At 41.1% G+C, this 27,128-nt stretch overlaps 1 protein-coding gene across 1 annotated transcript; it reads left to right on the top strand.

Moving 5' to 3' along the window:
• The first annotated feature begins 1,155 nt into the window (after positions 1-1,155).
• Positions 1,156-24,128, top strand: TLR7 (toll like receptor 7). The gene is made up of 3 exons (XM_033118137.1): positions 1,156-1,381; positions 1,724-1,821; positions 20,526-24,128. The coding sequence occupies exons 2-3, from the start codon at positions 1,819-1,821 to the stop codon at positions 23,670-23,672; spliced, it is 3,150 nt and encodes a 1,049-aa protein (XP_032974028.1). The 5' UTR covers positions 1,156-1,381; positions 1,724-1,818; the 3' UTR covers positions 23,673-24,128.
• Positions 24,129-27,128: the final 3,000 nt, after the last annotated feature.

Here is a 27,128-nt window from a genome sequence, read left to right as displayed (position 1 = left end):
GATGTCTGCCAGCTGTTTCTGTTCTTACAGCTCAGTGTTCTCGGACACAGAGCAGGGTGGCAAGGCGTGGAGAGGGGATCTGGAGAAGAAATGGCAAGCTCGCAGTCTGCTAGGTAAGGCGTGATAGCCTCCCACCCTCCTGCCACCTCCTTCATTCCTAACCATTTCGTGTCAATTTTCTTCCCAAGTATTTCATAGTTCTGTTACTGTTTTCAATGGGATCTCTGCTTCTAGTACCAATCTGGATCAATTATTGTTTATATGTGAGAAGGCTACGGATTTTAACAAATGGTTGCCATAGCAAAGTGGTTTGATAAGAAGGTGATTGATTTTTACTGCCTGTGTGAATATCACGTACGTGGTATATGACCTGGAGAAAGTCCATTATTTTTTCTGCATTAATTCCATTGCTTGTAGAAAAAGAAAAAAAGAAAAAAAAAAGGATAATAAGACGTTTACTTCTTTTGTAGTATTTAATGAGATAATACATATAAAGCGGTTAAAACAGTGTGGATCTGGGGCACCAGTGGCTTTTCAATTCAGTATATTAACTCTGATCATTATCAGCTGATATCCCCCACGCCAAACTTCATTTTTCAAAAATCTCTCCAGGTCGACTAGATGAACTAAAGAACTTTGAAACATAACTATTGATATTGTGACTTTACCTACAAAAGGCCCCAATAATTAGGAAAGGAAGAACTGTCTTGGGGACCCCACTTTGAGAAGCAAGGCTTTATATGATACTAGACTGCAAGTACAGCTGACCTCTTTTAACCAAAATGAGTGAACCAACTGGAAGCTTTGCCGCTGCTTAAAACCCACCGTCCCTTTCAGCTGGGTCTAAAACAGAACAAAGTCAATTTAAACATGTCTCTAAGATTTCTGTGGAACAGCTGTTCTCAACCCGCAGCACTTTTGCCCCGCCCCCCCAGGGATATTTTGAAATGTCTGGAGACATCTGTGGTTATGACGATTGGAAGGGGTACTGCTACTGGCATCCAGTGGGTATGGGTCAGGGATGCTGCTAAACATCCTACATGCAACAAAGAATTATCGTACAAAAAACATCAGTAGTGCTGAGGTTGAGAAACTCTCCTGTGAAAAAGGAAGATCAGTCCAGCATGTGGTCTGGATTTAGACAAGACCTTGCCCCAGTTACGGTGGTAGAAATAAGAGGAACCTGTTGTTTCTGCAAACCTCATGTGTTGGGTGGCTTCAATAGTCACGCTCCTCCTCCCACCCGCCAACCTTGTCTTTGCACTTGGAAACTCCAGGGCTGGCAGCCTGGAGTCTCCGTGACTCTACACCTCCTGCAGCCCATGCATCTCTTCATCTCAGAAGACTCCAGATACAGAATCGCTCCATGCAATCAATAAAGGTATTTCAAACATCGGGACAAATTGAGATGATTTAAGTAATTAGATGTATGAGCTGTTCTCAGGAAGCAGGGAAGGGTGAGAGGGAACCCAAATCATGCTTTCTAGACCCTAAAGAAGAATTTTGGTAGTGTAAAATGTCAGTTCTTCGAAGATAAAGTCAGACTTTTAATATTAGAAATGTTTTCTGGAGTGTGCCTCTAATCTGTATAAGTTTGAGGAAGTAAATACTATTAATAGGTGTTTTCAACAGCACCTTTTAAAGCAATGTTCCCAGTGTGTTCTGAAGCTACAATACTTTGTGGTTTTGAAATGTAAAGTTTGATGTTTTCTCTTTATTTTAGTTGATGCTATGGGGCCCATCTCTGGCTGACCTTGCTGCCTCTCTTGCTCTGCTCTCTTCAACCAGACCTCTGTCCATTTTGGAAGAAGATTAAAAATGGTAAGAACAGCTAAGAGATCCTTAAAAAGTGTTATCTGTAATCTTTGAGAGAAGAACTGAAACCAGCTGGCAAGAGCGATGTTTAAGAATCTGCACTTTGGTTATTTGCTGGTGGAAAGTTCTTTGTGATAATTCATAATCATGATTAATCATGAGGGTATTTCATAATTTCAGATTAGCCAATGCTCTGTCCAATTTCCTACAAGAATAAACATGCGCTGCAGTGAGGAGAGGCTGATGTTTGAACTGGGGAAATAGTTTCTGTGGGTCCAATTTTTTCACTCTGTGTTTTTGGCTTTCAAACCCTATAAATCACTGAAGTTACTTTGTGTCTTTCCAGCGTATGGTGTCATCTGAACAAGTATGCTATAGGGGAGCACATAGGACCAGGATTGCAGGAAACCTGGGCTTGCATGCTATCAAAGAAAACCAGAGCTGGATGGTAGTAGTGAAAGATGGAAAAACAGATTTTGTTCAGGAACTATTGCAATAGGGGAAAAGAGAACTCGGTGTAGAACCGGGCTCACTTCCAAATACAGCAAGGACAAGTGGGGATTTACAGCTGATGAGTAGAGTGAGGGTCGGTGGATGGAAAATTACTAGGAGGAAACATCAAGGCTGGGAGGATTCAGGATGAACTTATTTGCCAAGACTCTTGCTGAAAACAGGACAAGGAGGTCAGACATCACTTGGGGGGTAGCAGGGGACTCATCTTTGAGGTCTTTGATCAGATGTCAAGGGTGATCGGATATCAAGGGTGAGGCATTTTCATTAAACTGACTTAGCAGCATTCATGCTAAAACTAGACAGATGGGCACAGATACCCAAAAGTCGCTCAGAGGAGCCTGACTGAAGTTGAGTTAAGCAGCGAGTCTTTGTCAGTGCTGGTCTGTCGCTAGCTGGGGGACCTTGGGCCTATCACCCAAGCCCTCTGAAACTCAATTTCTCTGGCTATAAAATGAGCATTATAATGCATCTCCATTGTGAGGCTCAAATGACAGACTGTATGTTCAAGTCCTTTGCAAGCAGTGCGAGTTATTAGCTATGCCAAATATTAATCAGCAAAAGACATCAGTGGCTTTTTTTCTGAAATTATTTTGTCACCCAAATCAGACATGATAGAGCACATTCACCAGGAACCCACTCTGACTTCTAAATCTGAATGTTGACACCAAGGCTCATCTTGTGTCTAAAGTCTAATGAATAGTTAACCATGGGGGTATTACGTGACAGAGGAAACAACTTCTTAGAGTTTCATTTCCTAGATACTCAGATGTCTATTTTTATGCAAACCCATTTTGCATCTGCCTTCGCCCCTTGAGGGATGGCATGATAAGATTGATAATAATTAAGAGAGCTCACATTTATTGACCACTTACTACATGTCAAGCCTCATGCTGAGGGCTTGATGTCTGTGATCCTATTTCGGCTTCCAAAGCAGGCTTGGGAGGCACTGATGAGGGATCTGGAGCTTCGAGAGGTTAAGGAGCTGGGGTGGTCTTGACTGGCGCCTGACTTCGGAAGCCATGTTGGAGACCCCTGTGCTCTACCTAGACCAAGCCTGGAACACAGTTACCCAGGAGATACACAGTAACTGGGGGCTTTGATTATCTTATCTTAAGACAAAAGGAGAAGTTGGTAGATCTTTTATGAGACATGAAAAAAAAAAGCACAGAAAAATTATTCAACCTGATTAATAGTTATAGTTCTGATCTTTTGATATGGAAACTCCACTTCTAGAAACTCTTCTTAAAGAAATGATCAGGGATGTGGCAAACTATTTACAAAGATAGTCTGTGCAGCAAGGCAAAGAGACTCTCTCATGTCCCATGTTGGGGAAGGGTTCATTCACTGTGATCTACCCATTAAATGGAATATTATGTAACCATCAGATCATTTTTAAAAATAATACTGAACAACGTAAGACTCATGATATAATGGTAATGGAAACAAGCTAGAAATTGGTATCATTTATTCCTGATGTTTTTAATGCATGTGCTAGATGCTAACTAAAGGTTGGTTAATCTGTGATGATGGTTTACACAAACAAATGTGTTACCTATTTTTCTTCAGAGTTTCACAAAAAAGCCCTGCATTCTAACCATTTTACAATAGAGAAATCTGAGGCTCATGAGGTAAAGTGATTCATCAAAGTGAGAGAGCTCTTAAGTGGCAGAACAAAAATTTTAAATCAAGTCTTTGCACTGACAAAGCCCCACCCAGCTAATTCTAAAAATGCTTCTCACTATGTGAAATAGATACAGGAATGGGGAAATCAGTACTAGAAGGAAGCATGTCGAAATGTAAGAGTAGTTAAGCAAGTTTCAAACTAAAAACATTATTCTGCACTTAACTATAGCAAATTTCTTCATGGCTAAACCAAGGGTTAATAAGGAATCCATTGACTAAATTAATCAATTCTGATTATTTAAAAATTTGGAAGATGGTGCTGAAACTAAAAACGATAATTACAGATTAACCAACCAGTGTCTTTTGTTAAAAAAACAAAATTCAACCGAGTCAATTTGAAGATCTAATTGGCTTTAATTAAGTGATTCATGACACAGGCAGCACCCCATCCAGTAACTAGAAGAGTTCTCCTAGGGGTTATACGAAATGAGAAGTTTTATAGGAAGAAGGGCAGGGCAAGGGAGCTACATAGTAACAAAAGAAAAGGCAGGACTATTCTTGGGTTTACATGTCTTTCCTTTGGGGGAAGAGAACCAGAAGGGTTTTTATCATGAAAGAAGAAAGATCATGAAAGATCACTCTTCTTTCTGTGGGGGGGTGGAGAGGGCCTACATGACAGATTACTGGTGCTTGACCAGAAATTTCCAGACTGGTTGGTTAAGATGTTTCTGGGAGAGGTTTAAACTGCAGTTAGATCAGGTATGAAATCTAGTTTTGATATCATGAGCTTTTAGCGTGAGTGGTGACATCTGAAGCCTGTGTACCCCAAGAATAGATCATTTATATCTTAGAAGCCCCCCCAAAGTTTAGGGCTGAGGTTGGCAAATTATGGCTGTGGGCCATATCCAGCCTGTCACCAGTTTTTGTACAGCCTCCAAAACAAGAATGTTTTTCATGTTGTTAAATGATTGAAAAAGTCAAAGGAAGAATACTATTTCTTGACGTGTAAAAGTTAGTTATATTAAAATCGAATTTTAGTGTCCATAAATAGTTTTATTGTTTGTGTATTTGTTGATATATCGACTATAACTGCTTTTGCACTGCAAGGCAAACTACTCGAAGGGTTGAGTAGTTGTGACAGAGACCATATTGCCTACAAAGCATAAAATATTTACTAACTGTCCCTTACAGGAAAAAGTGCCACTCATGGTTTACGGAAAACAACGCAATAGGGTATAAGGTCAAATAAGTTTTAAAATCATATGGTCTTTGGTACCTGTTGTGATGCATAATAGCCGTTGAATTCCTAATTTCTGTAAGACTATATCATTTTATTCTTTTATTTTGAAAACTAAGTCTGTTGAGCTAAAATCGTAGGAAGTAAATGATTAAAAGTCTTTTTTTCAATGTCAGTGGGTAATATTCCTGTACTTAAAATTTTCTGTTGTATAATAAGATTTTGGCATTTGTGGTAGTTACAGTTTACAGAAATTAGACTATAATTGGAAGTATTTCAAATTTTTCAGAAAGAGGATATTTGGTCATAAATCTATTAGGGAAATTTCCAGTGCAGGCTTGGTCTAGAGAACAAATAGCACTTAAGTAACTTCCCTTATTCACAGAGCTTGGTTGGCCCCTTGGGGATGTAAATAATACACATGTAATTATCCAGCAATTCAGTTCCAGATCAACATGGCAAAAGGTTAGTGAAGTCAAATGTAAGGGTTTCCAACAATTGCTCCCCCACTCCTCGCCTCTTGCATGTCCCTTCTTCTTATCCTCCAGCCAGCCATCACTTCTAGTTCAACCTAGCTCATCCACCTGCCGCTCCCCGCCATGACAGAATCCCTTGTTTCCCCAGTTGGTTCACGGGACTCCCTCCACCAGAAGTGCATATGCCAATACTTCTTTTTCAGCTCTGGCAACTTGGCTTTTATGTGCTCTGTGATCCTGAAAAGATATCAGAGGAGCAGCTGAGTGCATGGTGGTGTCCCCTGAAGCTTGGCACAGGGTAGCCCACAGGGGTTGCCCAGTATGCTGGCCTTCTGACTGCTTGGTTAGGTGAATGAGCAGAGGAAGGAGAAGAGGAAATTCTCCCTTACCTGAGTATAACAGTAAGGATTCCTCCTCTCATCTCAAGATGAATTTCCATTTGTGAAGACTTTTGCAGAAACTATTAATAATTAAATCTAACCAGATAAGGGCTAGGCAAAAAATGTATGATAAAGACTGGAAGGGGGAATGCAAATTAAATACAGAAAGGTGAGGAGTTTTTTGAGGGGGTTCCTTTTTGCCACCAGGTAATAACACTCGACTTCCTTATCCAGTGGCTCCCTGACCCTCCTAGAGTTCTCTCTTCACCTTCTCTCTCTTTGAACCTCCAGCACCTCCTGCTGCCTCCTCACTCTTAGCTGCTAACCTTGCTTCCTACTTCACTGGGAGCATGGCGGCAATTGGAAAGAAGTTCCACATGTTTCCCTCTCGTTGTGTACCCACCCAGAACTTTTGGACATATATGTCCTACGTGACCTCCTATCCAGTTAGCTATCACTGTGTAACAGATCACCCCAAAATGCATAGCCTTAAAACAAAAACCATACGCTGGTATGTTTCGTGGGTCCAGGGGTTGACTGGGCTCAGTTAGGTGGCTCTGGTGCTGGGTCTCTCATGCAGTTGCAGTCAATGTCTGGGGGTTGGACTCACCTGAAGACTCACTCTCTGAGGTCTGCTGCCTGGGCTGGGAGACTCAACAGCTGTGGGCTGGAGCAGCGAGGGCTGCTCAGGTGTCTCTGTCTCCATGTGGTCTCTCCAATATGGCGGCCGGAGTGTTACCAGATTTCTTACAAGGCTGGTGGCTCAGGACTCCAAAGCAAGTGGAGAGAAAGAGAAAATGAGAGATGGAGAGAGGACGAGTGCGAGGTGAGGTGGAAACTCTATCACCTTTTCCATCCTAGCCTTGGAAGTCCAGCAGCATCACTTCTTCTGATGCTGTCCTTCAAAGCACTCACAAAAGCCTGCCCAGGTTCAAAGGAGGATGGGAGATGTGTCAACAAATTTGTGGACTCTTACATTAAGGAAGAAATATCTATATTCCTAGCTAAGGCCAACCGCCCCACTAGTGCACTAGGTCTCCTTCCTGCTCACTTACTTGGGGTCAGTGCTCCAGCCTTCTCTCCTTTCTCTCCTACATCATCATCATCATTATTATTAATGTTTTTTTGCATTTTTTTTTACTTTTATGACCTGAAGTATGTCATTTTCACCAGCATTACAACATGCTGTTATTTCTGCCATCCTAAAATAAATTCTCTTGATGCTACTGTCCCTATGAACGCCTGCCAGGGTCTTTATACCCCCCACCCCACCCCCGCTAGGAAACTTCCCAGAAATATTTGCTGTCTCTAATCCTGCTCCTCACATTCTTCCAAGAACTTTGAAGTCATATTTTATTTGGCTTCACCTTAAAACATATCCAGGATTGGGCAAGTTCTCACCACTTCCATCCATTCCTGCCAGCTGGGTCTTTTGCTTGAATTACTTTATTAGCCTCTTGACTGGTCTCCATGCTTCTACCCCTGCCCCTCATTGTCTCTTCTCAACGCAGCAACCAGCATGATCCTTCCAAAATCTAAGTCAGACCATGTCACTCATCAGCTCAAAAACTTGCATTGGATCCTCATGCCACTCAGAGTGAAAGCCACCATCCTTGGAATGGCTGACAAGGCCCTTGGTGCTCGGCAGGAGGGCTGGGGGCCCTCCCTCTTTGACTTCATCTCATATCATTCTTCTCCTCTCCCTGTTCCAGCTACAGCAGCCCTGTTGCCATGTTCATGAATGTTCCAGCATATTTCCACCTTGAGGCCTTTGTATCAGGCTCTTCCTTCTGCCCTGAATGCTTCTCCCCTAGGTAGATCTGCATGGCCAACTTCCTCCTTTCCTTGAAATCTTTGCTCAGATGTCAACTTCTCAATGATGCCCACCCAAACCACCTGATTTATAGTCACAGCGCCATCTTGCATTCCTGATCCCCTTCACCCTGCCCCACTTCTTTTTCCATAACACTTATCACTTAACATCTCATATAATTTATTACAGTTATATAATTTTGAGTTTATTATTTGAAGAACATGAGCTGCAGAAGAGCAGGAATCTTTTCTATTCGGTCCACTGATGTGATGCAACACTTAGAAGCAGATACATGACGCATAGCAGCTATCAGTAAATACTTGTTGAATTTTTCATTTTTCACAATTTCCTTCCACATTGTTACAATGAGGTTGTATTACTTCATCTGTAATTCTTAGAATGTTTAAATAAAAACAACACATATTCTTCATAAAAAAATAAAACCTCAAGAGTAGAGAAGCATATAGAAGTCCTTCTTTCCTACCCAGCAAAGGCCCCTTCTTACCACTGCCCAGAAGAAATCACTGTTAAGTTTCTAATGTGTTCTTCCATGATTTTCTCTGCAAATACAAATCAAATATATATATATATATATATATATGTGTATATATATATATATATATAGTATATATATGTACACACACACATCATAAAGGGATTATATACTATATGTTATTGTGGTAGTGCTTTAAAAATTCATTTTAATGTTTTGCAGCTTAATAGTATATCTTGCATAGCTTTTCATTTCAATACCTATAGCTCTTCCATATTTTTTCAAAGATGTATTCAGTATTCCACTATTGGTGGTTTTCCATTTGTAACCATTTCCCCAAATTGAGGGATCATCATCGAGTTCTTCCCATTCTTACTATTTCAGAGAGCTGAATAAAACTAATAAAATAATTTTATCTGAAGACATGCAATGTTTATTATTATAAAAAGATGTACTAGGTTTTTTTCCTCCCCCTTTCTGTGAAATCCTTACGTTCATAGTGGTTGGAAGCTTTGCCTAGACCAGTTTGAAACATCGGCAGCCTGAGGTTCTGGGGTCTAGGACGACTCCCGACTGATAAATTTCAGAGGGCTCTGGGCCAACCCTCAGAATCATAGAATAACTGCAATAGAAAAGGAGTGTTGAGGTCAGTTAGCTCAACCCCACAGTGTGGAGATGAGAAAGTCAAGGTTTAGGTGAATTCAGTCGGTAGCTCTGCATTAGACAGAGTGTCTGACTCCTGATCTGGCTTTCAGTTCACAGGGTGGTAACCCCCAGAAAAAATATACATGAGAAGTCAGACTAATCCTGGTCTTCCTCTAACTCCTTGCAAGATGCAAACCACTTAACCTCACTTCCTCACTCTTGCCATCTGTCCTTCTAACTCCTTGGAGTGCATCCATACATCTATTACAAACTTGCCAAATCTTGAAGATAAAAATACTGTCTGCAAAGCAGGAAGTTAGAAACTTCTTGGTAAATGTGTTTTCCTATTAGTCATCACAGCTCCACAACCACAGGCATTCTGGTGGGAATCTAATAGGGATCTGAAATCAGGAGAATTCAATTTCGAATACAGCCTCGAGTCCTGCCACAAAAATGGTGCATCCAAGGGAATACATTCTGTCACTTTGAAGGGTTGTTTATTCAAACTGTTGTCTGCATAGTGGGCAGGCACATCACCTTTAGGCCTGACTGGCCCTTGTCCTGCATCTTCTTGTTTCCTGGCAGCAGAGTCCTGGGTGCAAGAGACACACACAGCTTCTGAGATGTAGCAGCAGAGGAATTTGGTTCATAATTGGGCAGGAATGGTGTGTGACTCATTATTGTTCCCCTACTTTGTCTAGCACGGTGCCTTGCATGCAGTACGTTCCCAATGATATTTGTTGAATGGTTATGTGAGCATGAAATTCTTTATTACGAAGGTAAAGCTCAGCATGCCTTTAAATTTACAAGGTCATAAACTCCTAGTATAGATAGTGTTGCTGGACATCAGATGTGATTCATAAGAAATGTATCACCTAAAAAGTCTCTTTTTCCCTTAAGGTGGTCCCACTCAACTCATAAGATACTTTTTTAATATTTGTAACTTTTTCTTCTAAGAACTCTGATTGGCACAGTATCAAAATATTACAGTGCAAAGAATCCTTTCACTGCAAAGGAAATTAACCAAGATGCAAACAGACATTCTATCAAGTGTACTGGCTGCCACTATATGAAATAACTTGAAGATGATTGGTCAATAGGGAGGTTGAATCTTGGTTCAAAATTGTCCCTCTAATCTCTGCTTCCTCATGAATAAGATGGGAATATTTATATATTCTTTGACTTCATTGTCAGGGCTCGGTGATGTAATATAAACAGTGTGTCTAGCTCAGCATCTGGCACATAACAAATACATGATAAAAAGCAGCCCTTACAAAAAACAAAAACACAAATGACTGATGACTGTTCCATGTGAATTCTACATTTTCCATTTTAACAAAAAGAGATGATTTGCTGAAAGAATAGAGCACCTGTGCATACAAAATCACACATCCCCATATTTACCATAATTAGCTCACTAATTGAGCATCCAAATTTACCCAGTGTGTTTGCATGTGTAATTAGCTATGATTCATTACCAAAGCTGGGCCTGTGTCATGGTGTATTATGCTATTTTACAAATGACGTTCCTGGAAGACGCATGCCTTAGGCGATCATTGCCAAAAACACAAGCAAAACAAAATAACGTGGATTATTTGTATCAAATGACAAAATAGACCTGGCTCAATACTGAATGAACTCTTACATTTAAAAATAACGTTGGTTGAAGCTAAGGTCCCAGCTTCAGTCTGAAGCAGGTCATTCCCAATGGTTTGAAAGGGGGAAATGTTCACACTTAAGGAAATTTCCATTGGAGTAAAGGATCGTTTAACATTTTTCAATCATTTTCTCAAGAATATCTTTTAAGTTTGGAAGCCTCACAAATATTATTTCTCTTTAAATAACAAATGTAGAAAGGCTTCGTTCATTGAGTCAGGTTTTTTTCCTCACCTGCTCGATCAGAGCCCAACTATCTCGTTGCAGTTAATTGTCTCTTTGGCATGGATCTTGGAATGCAAACTTGCTGGCATCTGAGTTCCGGGTTTCCAGTGCAGCTGGCGTGGAAAGCCAAGAGACGTCTGGTCTGGTGGATAGCATTCCAAGGGCCAGTTGGGCTGGGGCTCAACTATTGAGCATAGGCCAACAACAGTCCCATTCTGGCTGTTCTTGCTCCCAGGAGAGACAAATGAGCTCCGTGCTCTCACTGGGGTTTCAAGTTCAAGGGAACAGTTCTTCTGAGAAAATGGATTGTGTAGGAGTCCTTCTGCAGCTCCACTGTCCACGAGCTTCTTCCGACACCTTCTCCTTTCCTTCTGTACCACTCTTCCCACTTCAACCCGTCTTTTAGAGGCCCCAAGCCCTCCTGGTTTCTTTTCATGCCCTTGTTAAAACTCTGATCTTTGAAAAAACTTTAGTATTTGTGATCATTCAATGTGAATCTTCTGTGGCACTTGGAAGACTCGCTCTTGGCTGAAGTTAGTGGCATATAAACTGACTTACAGGCTTTGCACACAATATAATTTCTTCTACTATTAGGTTGGTGCAAAAGTAATTGCGGTTTAAAAGGTTAAAAATAATTGCAAAAGCCGCAATTACTTTTGCACCAAACCTAATATTTGGCAGTCTTGGGTTGAATTTTCTTAGAATTCATTCCATGTATAAGCATAACACAGCCTAAGATTTTTTTCTAGACCAGGGGACTGCAAACTACAGCCTGTGGGCCAAATCTGTCCGACTATCTGCTTTTGTGTGGCTTGTGAGCTAAGAATGGTTTTTATGACTTTAGTTACATTTTAAATGTTATTTAAGCACCTACATAATATCCTCAATTTTGCCTGAGATATTTACTGTGCAGCCCTTTACAGAAAAAGTTTGCCAACCCCTGGTCTAGGCCAACGTTCTCTAATAGAACTTTCTGCAATAATAAAAAATGTTCCATATCTGCACGCTCAAATACCATAACCTCAAGCCTCATGTAGCTTGAGCACTTGAAATACGGTTAGTGTGACTGGGAAAGTGAATTTGAAAATTGCATTTACTTTTAATTAATTTAAATTTAAATAGCCACCTGTGACTGGTGGCTATCATATGAGACAGAGCAGCTCTAGACAACTTTAAGTCTAAAGATTCTGTATTCTGTCAGTGCTCCTCTCTCTCAATTTAATCACTCCCTAGAGGCTGTGTGAGTCAAGGGGAAAGCAGCACTCTTAATCAGATTCTTTGTCGTGGACCGGCTTTCATTGTCCGCTGGAAAATGATTAATAGAAAATGCTTGAAAACTGCATGTGAGCATGTGCTTATGTCCTCTTAAGGCTGCTACTTTGACTCTCTCCATTACATGTGCTTTTGTTTAGGGTAAAGCAGTTGGCTTTTTCAACCTTGCAAGGCCCCAAATTCAGGACGTCTTAATCAACTTTAGAGTTCAAGCTGCAGGCAAAGAAAACCTCACTTACCAAAGCTGTATTTCCTTTCATCCCCACTTGCAGACTGGCTAATGACAGCCCTAGTTCATTTTTCCCATGAGACTGCTAAAAACAATGAGAAGCCATCAATGCACATCATTGATACACTTGCCCTTGAGCAATGCAAGAGTTAGGTGCACCAACCCCATGCGCAACTGAAAATCCACATAGAACTACACTTGGCCCTCTACACATACAGATTCCGATCCATAGATGGAAAATACTGTTTTTGATCCACGGTTGTTTGAATCCCCAGATGCAAAACCTGGGGATATAGAGGGCCAACTGTGTATTTGTTGCAAAAATTCACGTGTAAGTGGACCCGTGCAGTTCAAGCCCATGTTGTTCAAGGATCAACCGTATTGCCAAACCATTTCCCCTAAGAGTAAAGTCACAGCTGGCATTCTAGGGCGGTAGTGTGCAGCATGATGACTATAGTTGCTAAGAGAGTAGATCCTAAAATTTCTCATCACCAGAAAAAAAATTATAACTACCTGAGGTGATAGATGTTAAATAGACTTACATGGTAATCATCTCACAACAGGTATACCTTAAATCATTATGTTGTCCACTTTAAACCAATACAGTGTTATATGTCACTTATATTTCAATAAAACTAGGACAACAAAAGTTACAGTTGGCAGGTGTTCTGCCTTCGAAGATAGCATAGGTGATAGTTGTGTCAAGTGTTTTGGGATGGAATAACAGGGATCACCAGCTTTACAGCTCCCAATATCTGAGTCTTTCTTGTCCATAAACTGACAACATCAATGTCACCTATTTTAGGTTCTCTCATGGAGCAATTTATTCCCCAGTTCTAAATTCTACACTGGCTAAAATTAGGCAATGTTTAAATCTAACAGAAATAGAATTTCCAATAAAAAAATAGAAATAGAAACTCCAATAGAAATAGAAAAATGCCCTAGAAAATCCATTTAACACTGGCTTAGCATAACAATTTTATGATTTCTTATAAATTCCTGGAAGTCAGCAGTTCAGAGCCATTATTTCTGCTTTGCTCTATGAGGTCGTACAAGGATCTGGATACTCTGGATCATCTATCTTGTTGCTCCATCATCCTTAGCATATTTTCCTCATTTGCATTATCCAAGATGGCTGGCTACAACATCCATATTACAAGAAACTAGATGGAAATAGACAGGAGGAAGGGGAACAGATCTACTGTTTAAGGGTATGTATGACCCAGAAGATGCACGTCTCACTTACTCTCACTTCACATTGGCTATAACTTTGTCACATGGCCATGCTTAGCTGCAAAGGAGTCTGGGAAATACAATCTTTTTCCAGAGTGCCATATGCCTGGCTACAAATGGAGATCCTCACTATGAGATGAAAGAAAGGGAGAAAAAAGGTATTGGGAGGTATATAACAATCGCTGGACTCTATGAGGATAATAAAAAGAATTAATTGGGAGAATCAGAAAACACCCTATGGAATAAGAAAAACATACCATTAAGTCACACATGTATAAGTGTCGGCATTTGAAAAGAACTAAAAAAAAACAAAAACAAAACAAAACAGGAAGAATTAGTTCATTCAGTTCAAGATTCGCCTCCAAATGAGTTCAGATCATGTCGTGTTTGCCATCAGCTGAGTTAGGACCCAGCTTTCATTTTGGAGATTTTGGAATTGCAGACCTCTATTATTACCTCCATTTTACAGATGAGTCAACTGAGGCACAGGGAGGTATATGTACTCTGTACTCAACTGCCTTATACTTAACTTTCCATATTTTAGATCCTGTGTAGTTTTCCTCTCCTCCACTAGATTTTGAGCTCTTTAAGGGCGGAGACTGTGTCTGCTGCCCCCAGTAGGCATTCAAAAAGTATTTGTCAAATGAAAGAATGAGTATGAGTGAGTGGAATTCTGATTTTTTTTTAAAGATTTTATTGGGGAAGGGGAACAGGACTTTATTGGGGAACAGTGTGTACTTCTAGGACTTTTTTTCCAAGTCAAGTTGTTGTCTTTTCAATCTTAGTTGTGGAGGGTGCTGTTCAGCTTCAAGCTGTTGTCCTTTCAGTCTTAGTTGTGGAGGGCGCAGCTCAGCTCCAGGTCCAGTTGCCGTTGCTAGTTGCAGGCAGCGCAGCCCACCATCCCTTGCGGGAGTTGAACCAGCAACCTTGTGGTTGAGAGGATGCGCTCCAACCAACTGAGCCATGTGGGAGCTCAGCGGCAGCTCAGCTCAAGGTGCCGTGTTCAATCTTAGTTGCAGGGGGCGGAGCCCACCATCCCTTGCGGGACTCGAGGAGTTGAACTGGCAACCTTGTGGTTGAGAGCCCACTGGCCCAAGTGGGAATCGAACTGGCAGCCTTCGGAGTTAGGAGCATGGAGCTCTAACTGCCTGAGCCAGTGGGCCGGCCCCCTGACCTTTTTTTTTAAAATCAGATTTTTTTTAAAAGAAATATTTCTCACAAATACTTACTACAATTCCTATGTAAGGAATTGTTGGAGAACTTTCTGGTCTAGGTCCATTGTCTTGGTCCAGGAGGGTTGTCTGGATCCTTGCTGTATCCCATATTGTTGTGGGGTCAGACATCATTTCTGTGTCTGTCATTTTTTGGTAGGGGGGTCTTCTCCTGAGCACAGGGCCTGCCTCAGAAGTGTACATAGATAGTGAATTACTGAGCCAAGCCTAGGACCCAGTTCTTCCAACCCTCAATCCGGAGTTCTTCTCACAACCTCATGTGTGATTGGTGCAATAGGAGATGAGAGGAAGGAGTGATTACTTCTGTCCGGATTGATACCAGGAAGCTTCTTGAAGAAGACAGGTTTGAACTGGGCATTATAAGAGCAGACCTTCTTAACTCTTTCCCCGGGCAGCCAGTTTGCTCAGTGGTTGGAGCGCGGTGCTCATAATACCAAGGTCGCCAGTTCGATTCCCACATGGGTCAGTGAGCTGTGCCCTCCTCCACAACTAGATTGAAAGCGACTTGACATGGAGCTGATGGGTCCTGGAAAAACATACTGTTCCCCAATAAAAATTAAAAAAAAAAATTTCCTCAGAGGAATCCCATGGCAAATGGAAGAAACAGAGCATGACCCTGGGGAATGTGGGTGTAGCCTGAGGGAACCTACTTCAAGGAGAGCTTTCTTTTAAGTATTTTGCTTTATTTCACTATTCATTCATTCATGCATGTAGCACACATAATGGAGCACTAATAAAGTGCCAGGTACTGTTTTACATGAGGACACACAAAGCCCTAGTCTCTTGAAGCTTACATTCTCATGCAGATGGACATTAAACAAATAAGCACATAAATCATAAGCAGTAAATTACGAGCAAATAATTTCTGATTGTGCTAAGGGCTATGAAGGAAATCTAGCAGCGCAGTCGAATACAGAATACATATTCCTCTCTGTGCCTCAGTTGACTCATCTGTAAAATGGACATAATAATAAAGTTCTGTGATTCCAAAATCCCCATACTGAAAGCTGGGTCCTAACTCAGCTGATGGCAAACACGACATGATCTGAACTCATTTGGAGGCGAATCTTGACCTGAACTGAATGAGCTAGGTCTTCCTTTTTATTTTTCTTATCCTACTGAGAGTGGACAATCCTGTGCTTTACTGAACAAATTTTTGTTTGTTTGATTATGCTGCCCCAGGCCCAGTATTGCATAATATGGGGTACACACATCATATTACCTTCTAAAGTCTGAAAAATTCTGAAGTCCAAAACACATGTAGCCCCAAAGGTTTGGGATAAGGACCAAGGACCTGTAGTGCCACCTCATCTGGTTATTATGAGAAGTAAATGAGTTAACATGTAAAACACTGAAAATGATGCTCACCGTATAGTTAGTGCTACCTAAGTCAACAAATGTTACTGTCATTATCACCATTAATACATGGGGGAGCGGATTTAGATAAATTGGTCAAAGAAAATTTCTCTGAGGATGTGTCACTTAAGAAGACACCTAAAAGATGAGAATGACCTGGCTGTAGAAAGAGGAAGAAAATGATAATTTTAGGAAGAGGGAACAACAAGTGCCAAGATTGGTTAAATGCAGAACAGAAAACAGGCCAGATGTCTGGTGTGTGGTCAAAGAAGGGCAAAGATGGTTCAAGGTCAGAGAGGTAGCCTGGAGTCATGACATGCATGATGTGAGAAATGGTAAAGACTTTGAATTTCATTTATAAAGAGTGCTCTGATGCAGTTTGATGAATGAATTGTAGAGGAGAAGGAGAGTCATGGAGACAGACCAGTTTAGAGTCCAGTACGGTAATCCAGGTGAGAGCTAATGGGTTAATTGGAGTAGGGAGGTGGTAGAAGAGAAGGAGAAAAGTAAACAGGTACCAAAAAAAGCTTAGAAATAAGGAAGAAAAGGCTCTCTGATTAATTTTTCATTCTAATTTATAATGCGTCCATGTGTAGAGACTAGAAATGACACAGTCTTTGTCTCAGGTGCATTACAGTCAGTGGTTTGCTGGACCCAGCTCATATGGACTTGCCAGAGCAATTTTGCACATCTCTTCCCAACTCTGCATTCAGTGCCACCACAGGGTCAGCTCAAAATTGGCCATGGTGGGAGTAGTTACACTATGGGAGTTGGCAAGTACCACAAATCAGGACTTCACAAATCAGAGACTGGGAGTCAGGGGAGAGGAAGAAAGCCAGTTGTTAAAAACTTACCAGCACACCACTGGTTTTTTTTTTTCTTTTCTGTAACTAAACTAATCTTAGAGCCTCCATTTCCCCCATAACAAAAATACTTAAACTAGACATACAAGGTCAGACAATTAAGTTCACGAACTCATCCTAGAGAAAGTGCTACATATCTCATTGCTGAATATCACTATGGTCACCTTCAAAGTACTCCCCTTGGGAAGCTATGCACTGACGCCACCCTTCAAAGCAATTTTTCAACTCTTTTTCTGGAATGGCCATCAGATCTTTTGTCGTATTACCCTTAGTGTCCTGAATGTCATCAAAATGTCTTCTTTTCAATATTTCCTTTATCTTTGTGTAAAGAAAGACGTCTTTGGGGGCCAGATCAGGTGAGTAGGGAGGGTGTTCCAATACAGTTATTTGTTTACTGGCTAAAAACTCTCACAGACAGTGCCCTGTGAGCGGGTGCATTGTCGTGATGCAAGAGCCATGAACTGTTGGCGAAAAGTTCAGATTGTCTAACTTTTTCATGCAGCCTTTTCAGCAGTTCCAAATAGTAAACTTGGTTACCTGTTTGTCCAGTTGGTACAAATTCATAATGAATAAACCCTCTGATATCAAAAAAGGTTAGCAGCATCATTGCAACAAGCTCGTGAACTTAATTGTCAGATCTCATATGCCAGAAAACTCAGTTTGATGACTACTGTTCCAACTGCTGCATATATTTTTACCTCAGGTAATTCAGGAATCCTCCCACTTCTTCCCCGGGTCTCGTCTAAGTTCATGGGAGTGGGATTGGAAGAGGGCTCCTGTTTCCTGATTTGTCTTTTTATCCATTTTGCCCGCCTCTGTAAGATAACTTACCTCCCTGGTCCGCAGCATCACTCTTAGTAGCATTACCTATTGCCTTCTGATGGTGGGATTCATGAACCCATCACTTCTTCTGACAGAAGCATAGCTGGTCTGGGATCTTATTATCAGGGACCATACAAATAGGTTACTCTACTTCTCTCCTTTCCCTCCTTGAAAGCTCTTCCCCCGATCTTGACTTAACCCCTCCTCCCTGAGTGGTGAGCGTTTTTCCTAAATCTTTGAGTAAGATCGATGCTCAAGGAAGATATACCATATTTATCTAAGGGCTTCCTGTACTCCCTGCCCTATTGCCATATCTTCCCAGGGATCTGAGAGCTCCAGATTAAGAAGTATAGTCTTAAAGGATAACTAGAACTCAGGTAGGTGTAAAGGGTAGGGAAGACTACTCTAGGTGGAGGAACTTGCGAGTCAGAGACCTGCAAGCTGGGCTGGGGTTTCGTGATGGGAGAAGCCGGTAGCGGAGTTGTATCAGGTAAGCACAGACAAATGGATAGGGGGTACAGGAAGCCCAAAGTCTTATGGAAGACTTTGGCTGCCTTGATGAAAAGTTAGGGCTCATTTTGTGAAAAAGAAAAGAAAAATAAAACCATTTTACACATTTGAGAGCAATATAATATGATTAATATTTGGGCAGCTCAATGGATGGGGTAGTTTGGAAGAATGAGAGTCTGGGGACAAAGATGAGGCTTTGGAGCAGACCAAGGATGGAATCATCCCAGCTGAGACTTTGTCAGCTAAAGTGGCAAAGCAAGGCGGATGTCAAGAAGGATGATGAAGGAGGTCAACTGGCCTCAGTGAATGGTTTTAATGATGGGAAGGAAGAGACAGGTTGGTGAAAGAAAAAAAAAGACAACAAACTCTAGGCATGTAAAGATGTGTGAAGGAGCTTTCTGAGATCCTTCTGACCTATATTGCTTTAGAGAAAAAGATTTACTACCTATTGGAGGGATTCAGGGAAGTAGGCCTTTGGTTTATTAGATATCAATGTGATTGGTTGATTCAGTCAATTGGGAGGACAAAACATTGGTTGAGCTAGTAGCCTGTTGGAGACTTACAGGCTGGATCATTCCATGGATAAGCACCAGTTAAACTAAAACCAGTAAAATATAGATAGAAATCCTGAAACTTGAGAGTAGTCCATGGTTCAACCACCCTCTAAGGCAGGGCAACTTCAAGTTAATATGGTGATTAGTAAAGCTCTTCAGTGCTTCCCATATTCCTTTTTAAGGTCTTTCTCCCCAGCGGCCAGTGTTTCTCATGTTAAACCTGGATGTCCAAGAATCAGTGTTAAGGGTAGGTTCCCATATGTCCCAGGTTGCCTGACAGAGTCTTGGCTTATGCCTGTAGTCTTGGCATAATTATTAACAGCTCCCCTCCTTTCATTCCCGTAAGTATCCATCCTGTTTGACCAGTTAGGGGTCACCCATACCCAGTGCCCTGAATCTCTCTCCTTTCCAAATTTATGTAATGTAAACCCAATGTGTTGGGAAAATGTTCATTCCAGAATCATATTGGAGATGATTTCCAAAAACAATCCAAGAGTAAAGCCAGATTATAGATTGGCAGTGCCAAAATGGCAGGAGTTGCGTGATCTTGGGCAAATCAGCTAATATCGCTGAGCTATGTCTTAATCTGTAAAATGGGGATAATGGATCTCCTTTGTTTCCCTACTTAAAATATTAAAAGCCTCAAATATTGTGTAAGATTCTTATAATGGGTACCAGAGCAGGCTTAGCAAGAAAACATTAATTGCATTAAAGTCTTTTTTTTTTTTTAAAGTTAAAACTTTATTGAAGTTTATAATTTGTGACTCTGGGTGGTGAACACACAGTGTGATTTATGGATGATGTGATTCAGAATTGCACAACTGAAATCTATGTAATTCTACTAACAATTGTCACCCCAATAAATTAAAAATAAATTAAAAAAAAAAAAAAGAAAAATATCTGATATGAATCCAGGTGGAAAAAACTGACATTATCTCCAAATACCAGATTTAACCTCAAACATCTCTAGGAACATGGCGTTTGATAAGGTGCTTTCGATGTGGCCATTTTAATATAGCCCATTTCACATTCCTCTTTTGACAGAGGGACATGCGGATTTAACTTAGAAAAACATTAACTGAATGTTAATATATAGTTTTAATTGCCTACCATGTAGAACAAACACCTAATTCTACCTTAAAAATCCCATCCTTGGCTCTGCTTTGTAAGATATACTTGTGTGGCATTAAAGTCTTAATGTGTTTTTCTTCCCAGATGTACTTGCACTTTAACATTTCTTCACCCCCCCAAATTTCAGACTTTGGAAGCTAATTGATGGCTCTTCCATTGTAGCATTCTAAATAACAGTGAATAGAAAAAAATACTATTTCTACCATCTTGGAAAGCTATGATGCTAAAAGCTAAGATGCTAAACGCTAAATATGTAACTAAATTATTATGAACATCAGTAACTGACAAATACAGTCATGGGGTAAGGGGGCTGCTGTTTATACAGTTACAAAAATACATGAATTATTTATTTTATAATGTAGCAAAAGAGAAGCAGCAAATGGGAATTTTGAACTCTGATTCTTGTTATATTTGTGAATGGTGATTTATTCTCTGTTAAACTTTCAGGTGTTCCCAATGTGGACATTGAAGAGACAATGTCTTATCCTCTTTAACATGATCCTGATTTCCAAACTTGGGGCTAGATGGTTTCCTAAAACTCTGCCCTGTGATGTCAGTCTGGATCTTCCAGAGACCCAGGTGATCGTGGACTGCACAGACAAACATTTGAAGGAAATTCCTGGAGGTATTCCTACCAACACCACCAACCTCACCCTCACCATTAACCACATCCCGAGCATCTCTCCAGCGTCCTTCCACCAGCTGGACCAGCTGGTAGAAATAGATTTCAGATGCAACTGTGTACCTATTCTACTTGGGCCGAAAGACAACATGTGCCATGAGAGGCTGCAGATTAAACCCGGAAGCTTTAGTAGACTCACTTCTTTAAAATCTCTTTACCTGGATGGAAACCAGCTTCTGGAAATACCTCTGGGTCTTCCTCCCAGCTTACAGCTGCTGAGCCTTGAAGCCAACAGCATCTTTTCGATCATGAAAGAGAATCTAACAGAATTGGACAACATAGAAAAACTGTACCTCGGCCAAAACTGTTATTACCGCAATCCTTGCAATGTTTCATTTTTCATTGAACAAGATGCTTTCCAAAATCTGCTAAACTTAAAATTGCTCTCCCTGAAAGATAACAATATCACAGCTGTCCCCACTGTTTTGCCACCTACTTTAACAGAACTCTATCTTTACAACAACATCATTGCAAAGATCCGTGAAGACGATTTTAGTAACCTCAGTCAACTGCAAATTCTTGACCTAAGTGGAAACTGCCCTCGTTGTTATAATGTGCCATTTCCTTGTACACCCTGTGAGAATAATTCTCCCCTACAGATCCATGAAAAGGCTTTTGATGCATTGACAGAATTACAAGTTTTACGTCTACACAGCAACTCTCTTCAGAATGTGTCCCAAAGATGGTTTAAAAACATCAACAAACTTAAGGAACTAGATCTTTCCCAAAACTACTTGGCAAAAGAAATTGGGGATGCCAAATTTTTGCATCTTCTTCACAACCTTGTCCAACTGGATCTGTCTTTCAATTATGAACTTCAGGTCTATCATGCATTTATGAATCTATCAAGTGCATTTTCTTCACTGAAAAACCTGAAAGTTTTGCGGATCCAAGGATACGTCTTTAAGGAGCTGCAACTCTATAACCTTTCCCCATTACATAATCTTTCCAATCTTGAAGTTCTTGATCTTGGCACTAACTTTATAAAAATCGCTGACCTCAGCATATTTAAACAATTTAAAACATTGAAACTCATAGATCTTTCAATGAATAAAATATCCCCTTCAGGAGATTCAAGTGAAGTTGGCTTCTGTTCTAACACCAGAACTTCTGTAGGAGCCCATGGGCCCCAGGTCCTTGAACAGTTACATTATTTCAGATACGATGAGTATGCAAGGAGTTGCAGGTTCAAAAACAAAGAGTCTCCTTCTTTTTTTCATGTTAATGAAGAGTGTCATTCGTATGGGCAGACTTTGGACCTAAGTAGAAATAATATATTTTTTATCAAGTCCTCTGATTTTCAGCATCTTTCTTTCCTCAAATGCCTAAACTTGTCAGGAAATACCATTGGCCAAACTCTTAATGGCAGTGAATTTCAGCCTTTAGTGGGGTTGAAGTATTTGGATTTCTCTAACAACCGGCTTGATTTACTCTACTCAACCGCATTTAATGAGCTACGCGAACTGGAAGTTCTAGATATAAGTAGTAACAGCCATTATTTTCAATCAGAAGGAATTACTCACATGCTAAACTTTACCAAGAACCTAAAGGTTCTCAAGAAACTGATGATGAATAACAATGACATCTCTACCTCCACCAGCAGGACCATGGAGAGCGAATCACTTAAAGTTCTGGAATTCAGAGGAAATCATTTGGATGTTTTATGGAGAGATGGTGATAACAGATACTTAAAATTCTTCAAGAATCTGATAAAGTTAGAGGAATTAGACATCTCTGCAAATTCCCTGAGTTTCTTGCCTTCTGGAGTTTTTGATGGTATGCCTCCAAATCTAAAGACTCTCTTTTTGGTCAAAAATAGGCTCACGTCTTTTGATTGGAAGAAACTCCAGTCTCTGAAGAATTTAGAAACTTTGGACCTCAGCCACAACCAGCTGAAGACTGTCCCTGAGAGATTATCCAACTGTTCCAGCAGCCTCAAGAAACTAATTCTTAGCAATAATCAAATCAGGTGTCTGACAAAGTATTTTCTCCAAGGTGCTTTCCAGTTGCGATATCTGGACCTCAGCTCAAATAAAATCCAGATTATCCAAAAGACTAGCTTTCCAGAAAACGTTCTCAACAATCTGGAGATGTTACTTTTGCATCATAATCGGTTTCTGTGCACCTGTGATGCTGTGTGGTTTGTCTGGTGGGTTAACCATACAGAGGTGACTATTCCTCACTTGGCCACAGATGTGACTTGTGTGGGGCCAGGAGCACACAAGGGCCAAAGTGTGATCTCTCTGGATCTGTATACCTGTGAGTTAGATCTGACTAACTTGATTCTGTTCTCACTTTCCACATCGGCAGCTCTCTTTCTGATGGTGGTTATGACAGCAAGCCACCTCTATTTCTGGGATGTGTGGTATAGTTACCATTTCTGTAAGGCCAAAATAAAGGGGTATCAACGTCTGATATCACCAGAATCTTGCTATGATGCTTTTATTATATATGATACTAAAGACCCAGCAGTGACAGAGTGGGTTTTGGATGAGCTGGTGGCCAAATTGGAAGACCCAAGAGAGAAACATTTTAATTTATGTCTTGAGGAAAGGGACTGGTTACCAGGGCAGCCAGTTCTGGAAAACCTTTCCCAGAGCATACAGCTTAGCAAGAAGACCGTGTTTGTGATGACAGACAAGTATGCAAAGACTGAAAATTTTAAGATAGCATTTTACTTGTCCCATCAGAGGCTCATGGATGAAAAAGTGGATGTAATTATCTTGATATTCCTTGAGAAGCCCCTACAGAAGTCCAAGTTCCTCCAGCTCCGAAAGAGGCTCTGTGGGAGTTCTGTCCTTGAGTGGCCAACAAACCCACAGGCTCATCCATACTTCTGGCAGTGTCTGAAAAATGCGCTGGCCACAGACAATCATGTGACCTATAGCCGGGTGTTCAAAGAGACAGTCTAGTCTTCTTTGGAAAATGTGACTACCTAACTAATGAAGGAGAAGCTTGGCTGTCTAGATTTTCTCAAAGATGTCTCACCAAGCATGTTTTTAAGTTCTCCATGACTTGGGATTGCCAATATCGCAGAGGTGTCATCAGTGTATGACAAAGGAATTGGAAAAATGGGATTTATATAATGCACTGAGTTGTCTTATCTCTCTATGTCTCCATCGGCACTTGAGTCTCTCCCTTCTGCTCCTGTATAAAATACAATTGGGGGAAGGGTAGCAAGAAGAGATGGGGCTCTTGATTCTTCTGTAATTGATTATTAAATATACACAGAATCATGAAATGGAGAACTGCACTTCCACCCTTAAAAGTACTGGTATGTATATAAGTAGGGTAAAAAAATGCTCAGGGTCTGTCTACATGGCATCAAAATATACCAGAGTTAATTAGTGAACTAAAAACCCAGTTAAGGGGCGGACAGGTGGCTCAGTTGGTTAGAGCACGAGCTCTGGGTGACGGGGCTGCCGGTTCGATTCCCGTATGGACCAACGAGCTGCTCCCTCTGCAACTAGAATGAAGTCAATGAGCTGCTGCTGAGCTCCCGGGTGGCCAGATGGCTCAGTTGGTTGGAGCGCGGGCTCTCAACCACAAGGTTGCCATTTCGACTCCCGCAAGGGATGGTAGGCTGCGCCCCCTGCAACTAACAACGGTGACTGGACCTGGAGCTGAGCTGCGCCTTCGACAACTAAGATTGAAAAGGACAACAACTTGACTTGGATGGAGCTGATGAGTCCTGGGAAAAAACACACTACTGTTCCCCAATAAAAAGTCCTGGAAATACACACTGTTCCCCAATAAAATCCTGTTCCCCTTCCCTAATAAAATCTAACAAAAACAGAAAACCCAGTTAACTCCTCAATGAGTTGCCTCAGTATCATCTAGCACCCCGTTCTTCACAGGCCAAGTATTGATACCTGCCAGGTGGCTGCTGCTTGGGTGCCACTTACTGCTTTCCCTTGGGCCTATGGCTGGGTTCCATGGGGAAATAGTGAGAAGCATCTTTACCATTGATGGGCATAGTCTACTTACAAATGGAAAAAACTTCAAGTGATCTGCTTTCATATAAAGTGATGCTCTTTACCTTTGATGATAATTTACCTGCTTAAATATTGCATGGACTGAATGTTCCCCCCAAAATTTGTATGTTGAAATCCTAACCCCCAGTGTGATGTTGTTAGGAGGTGGGGCCTTTGTGGGGTGATGAGGTCCTGAGAGTGGAGTCTTCATGATGGGATTAGTGCCCTTATCAGAAGAGACCAGAGAACTAGTTTGCTGTCTTCCCCCCATGTGTGGATACAAAGAGAAGTCAACAGTCTGCAACCCAGAAGAGGCCCCTCGTCAGAACCAGCCCATACGGGCACTCTGGTCTTGGACTTCCAGCCTCCAGAACTGTGAGAAATAAATGTTTGATGTTTCAGCCCCCCAGTCTATGGTATTTTGTTATAGCAGCTGGAGCTAAGACATATTTTTATCTGCATTGCAGACTATGGTGTCCAAAGTAAAATTGCCTTATCCAGTGATCTTTCAAACTGCTTGGTTAATTAAGACTGTATACTTAGGAGTATCTGTAACCTTGGTCCATCAACATTAGACAGTTTTGATGGTAAACTCTAAAAGAGGACCTGAGAGCATGTATTTATTTATAGTTATCAGGCAGGGATGACAATGAGATGGATTCCTTTCAATTTGGGCGGGGGGAGGTGGGGGTGGAGAAACTGAGGTTTACAGACCTTAACACTGAGAAAGCTTCAGTCTTAAACTTTAGCTTTATGACTCAAAGACCATAGAAAGGACCAAGGCATTCTGAAGACACAGATTTTCAACTGGGTTGAAATTCACATGAGTTCATTAGTTGGGAGATGCTGTGTTTTCCTCATATATGGAAATGCCAAAGGTTTAACTTTAAATATGGTTGTAAATATAATACATAGTATATGAATTATTTCCAAAGGACGTGTAATCAATTACTAAGGATCATGAATTCCCACTTAATCTCTGGAATGAATACAGAGATAATTAAGTTGCCAGAGCCAAATTTTTGACTATTTCTGTAACCTTTGTTTTACTTAATAGGTAGATGTCTTTCTTCTTTGGTGAAAACAAAGATAATGTCATAGAAAATCGGCTTTTGGCCGTCATAAATTTCCTTCCATTAAGACATATAAATGCACACAGTTTAAGCTATTTTGGCAATTTATAAACCATAAAGTACTTGAAGACTTTAACATCTTCTGAAATGGATCAAGAGGAAGGGAAACTGAAAATAATGCAACTCAAGCCACAGCATATTTCAGCATGAGGTTACAAGTACAGCGGTTTGTCGTAGGAAACAACCAAAAGCACATCAACAGATGGTCTTAGTTTTAATTCCTTTGTAATCTTGACAAGTCACTCTTTTAACCTTCTGAAGACCCTCTGTGAAGTTCTATACGACTGGAACCATTCATAAATGGCCCCGATCAAAAGCCACCGACTCAAGCTACCAGGAGAGTGTGACTGCCAGGTCCCCTGCAAAGCTCTGAATGTCCTGCTTCTCCAGTGACCCTCTTCTGGTTCACTCTGATCTGGAAGGGACTTCCTTCCGATTCTCCATAAATGCCATTCCACCGTCAAGACTTGGACACTAGCCCCTTTCAACCCTGAACCTGGCCAGGGTTTATCCTTCCTCCTCAGATAGATACTGTACCTCAGCAAGACTTGGGCATTTTCAGGATTCAAGACAAGGGAGGCATTAGGCAGGGCAAAGGTTATGGCTGATAAAAGGCAAGGCAAGTGTTTACCGTCTGTAGAGCAGAGGGAGGATGTCTGCTCAGAGATAGCCCCCTCCTGAGGCAGGTTCTCTTGGCCCCATCCTCACATCTACTTCCAACTCAATCTGTCTGAACACTCTCAGGTCAAATGGTCTCTTAAATGTAGTCAGGGAATATGAGTACGTGAGGGGCTACAGTGACTTGAGAAGTTGGGCATCTTGTCCCTAATTTCCAAGGAAACTGTAATGGAAATAGCAAGGACACACACTCTTATTTTTTGTGAGGCTGTCCCCTCCATCCCCATAAAGCATGCTTTTTATTTGCTTCCTCCTTCTCATTCTAACCAGGTTGCACATCCTGCAAGGTATTTATGAACCAGTTTTTAAACGGAGGTGAGGATAAGGTTTGATTTGTCCTCTAACTCTCCTGCACATGCTGGACTGAGCAGAGAACACTGGTTATGGGGCAAATTTACTAGCCCCCTCCTTGGAGCCTGGGGTGCCAGGCCGCAGGAGAATTAGTAATGGGACACTCCATGAGTCGCATTGCTGGAAGATTGAGCCCTTAACCCTAGGGAACACTGGGAACTACCTGTATCTTATGATGTACAAATAATGTGGGAAGGAGATGACCAAAGAACATGATTGAGGGTGACTCAGA

Source organism: Rhinolophus ferrumequinum, chromosome X, assembly GCF_004115265.2.
Source record: "Rhinolophus ferrumequinum isolate MPI-CBG mRhiFer1 chromosome X, mRhiFer1_v1.p, whole genome shotgun sequence".
NCBI lineage: Eukaryota > Metazoa > Chordata > Mammalia > Chiroptera > Rhinolophidae > Rhinolophus > Rhinolophus ferrumequinum.
This window is presented reverse-complemented; position numbering and strand designations above follow the sequence as displayed.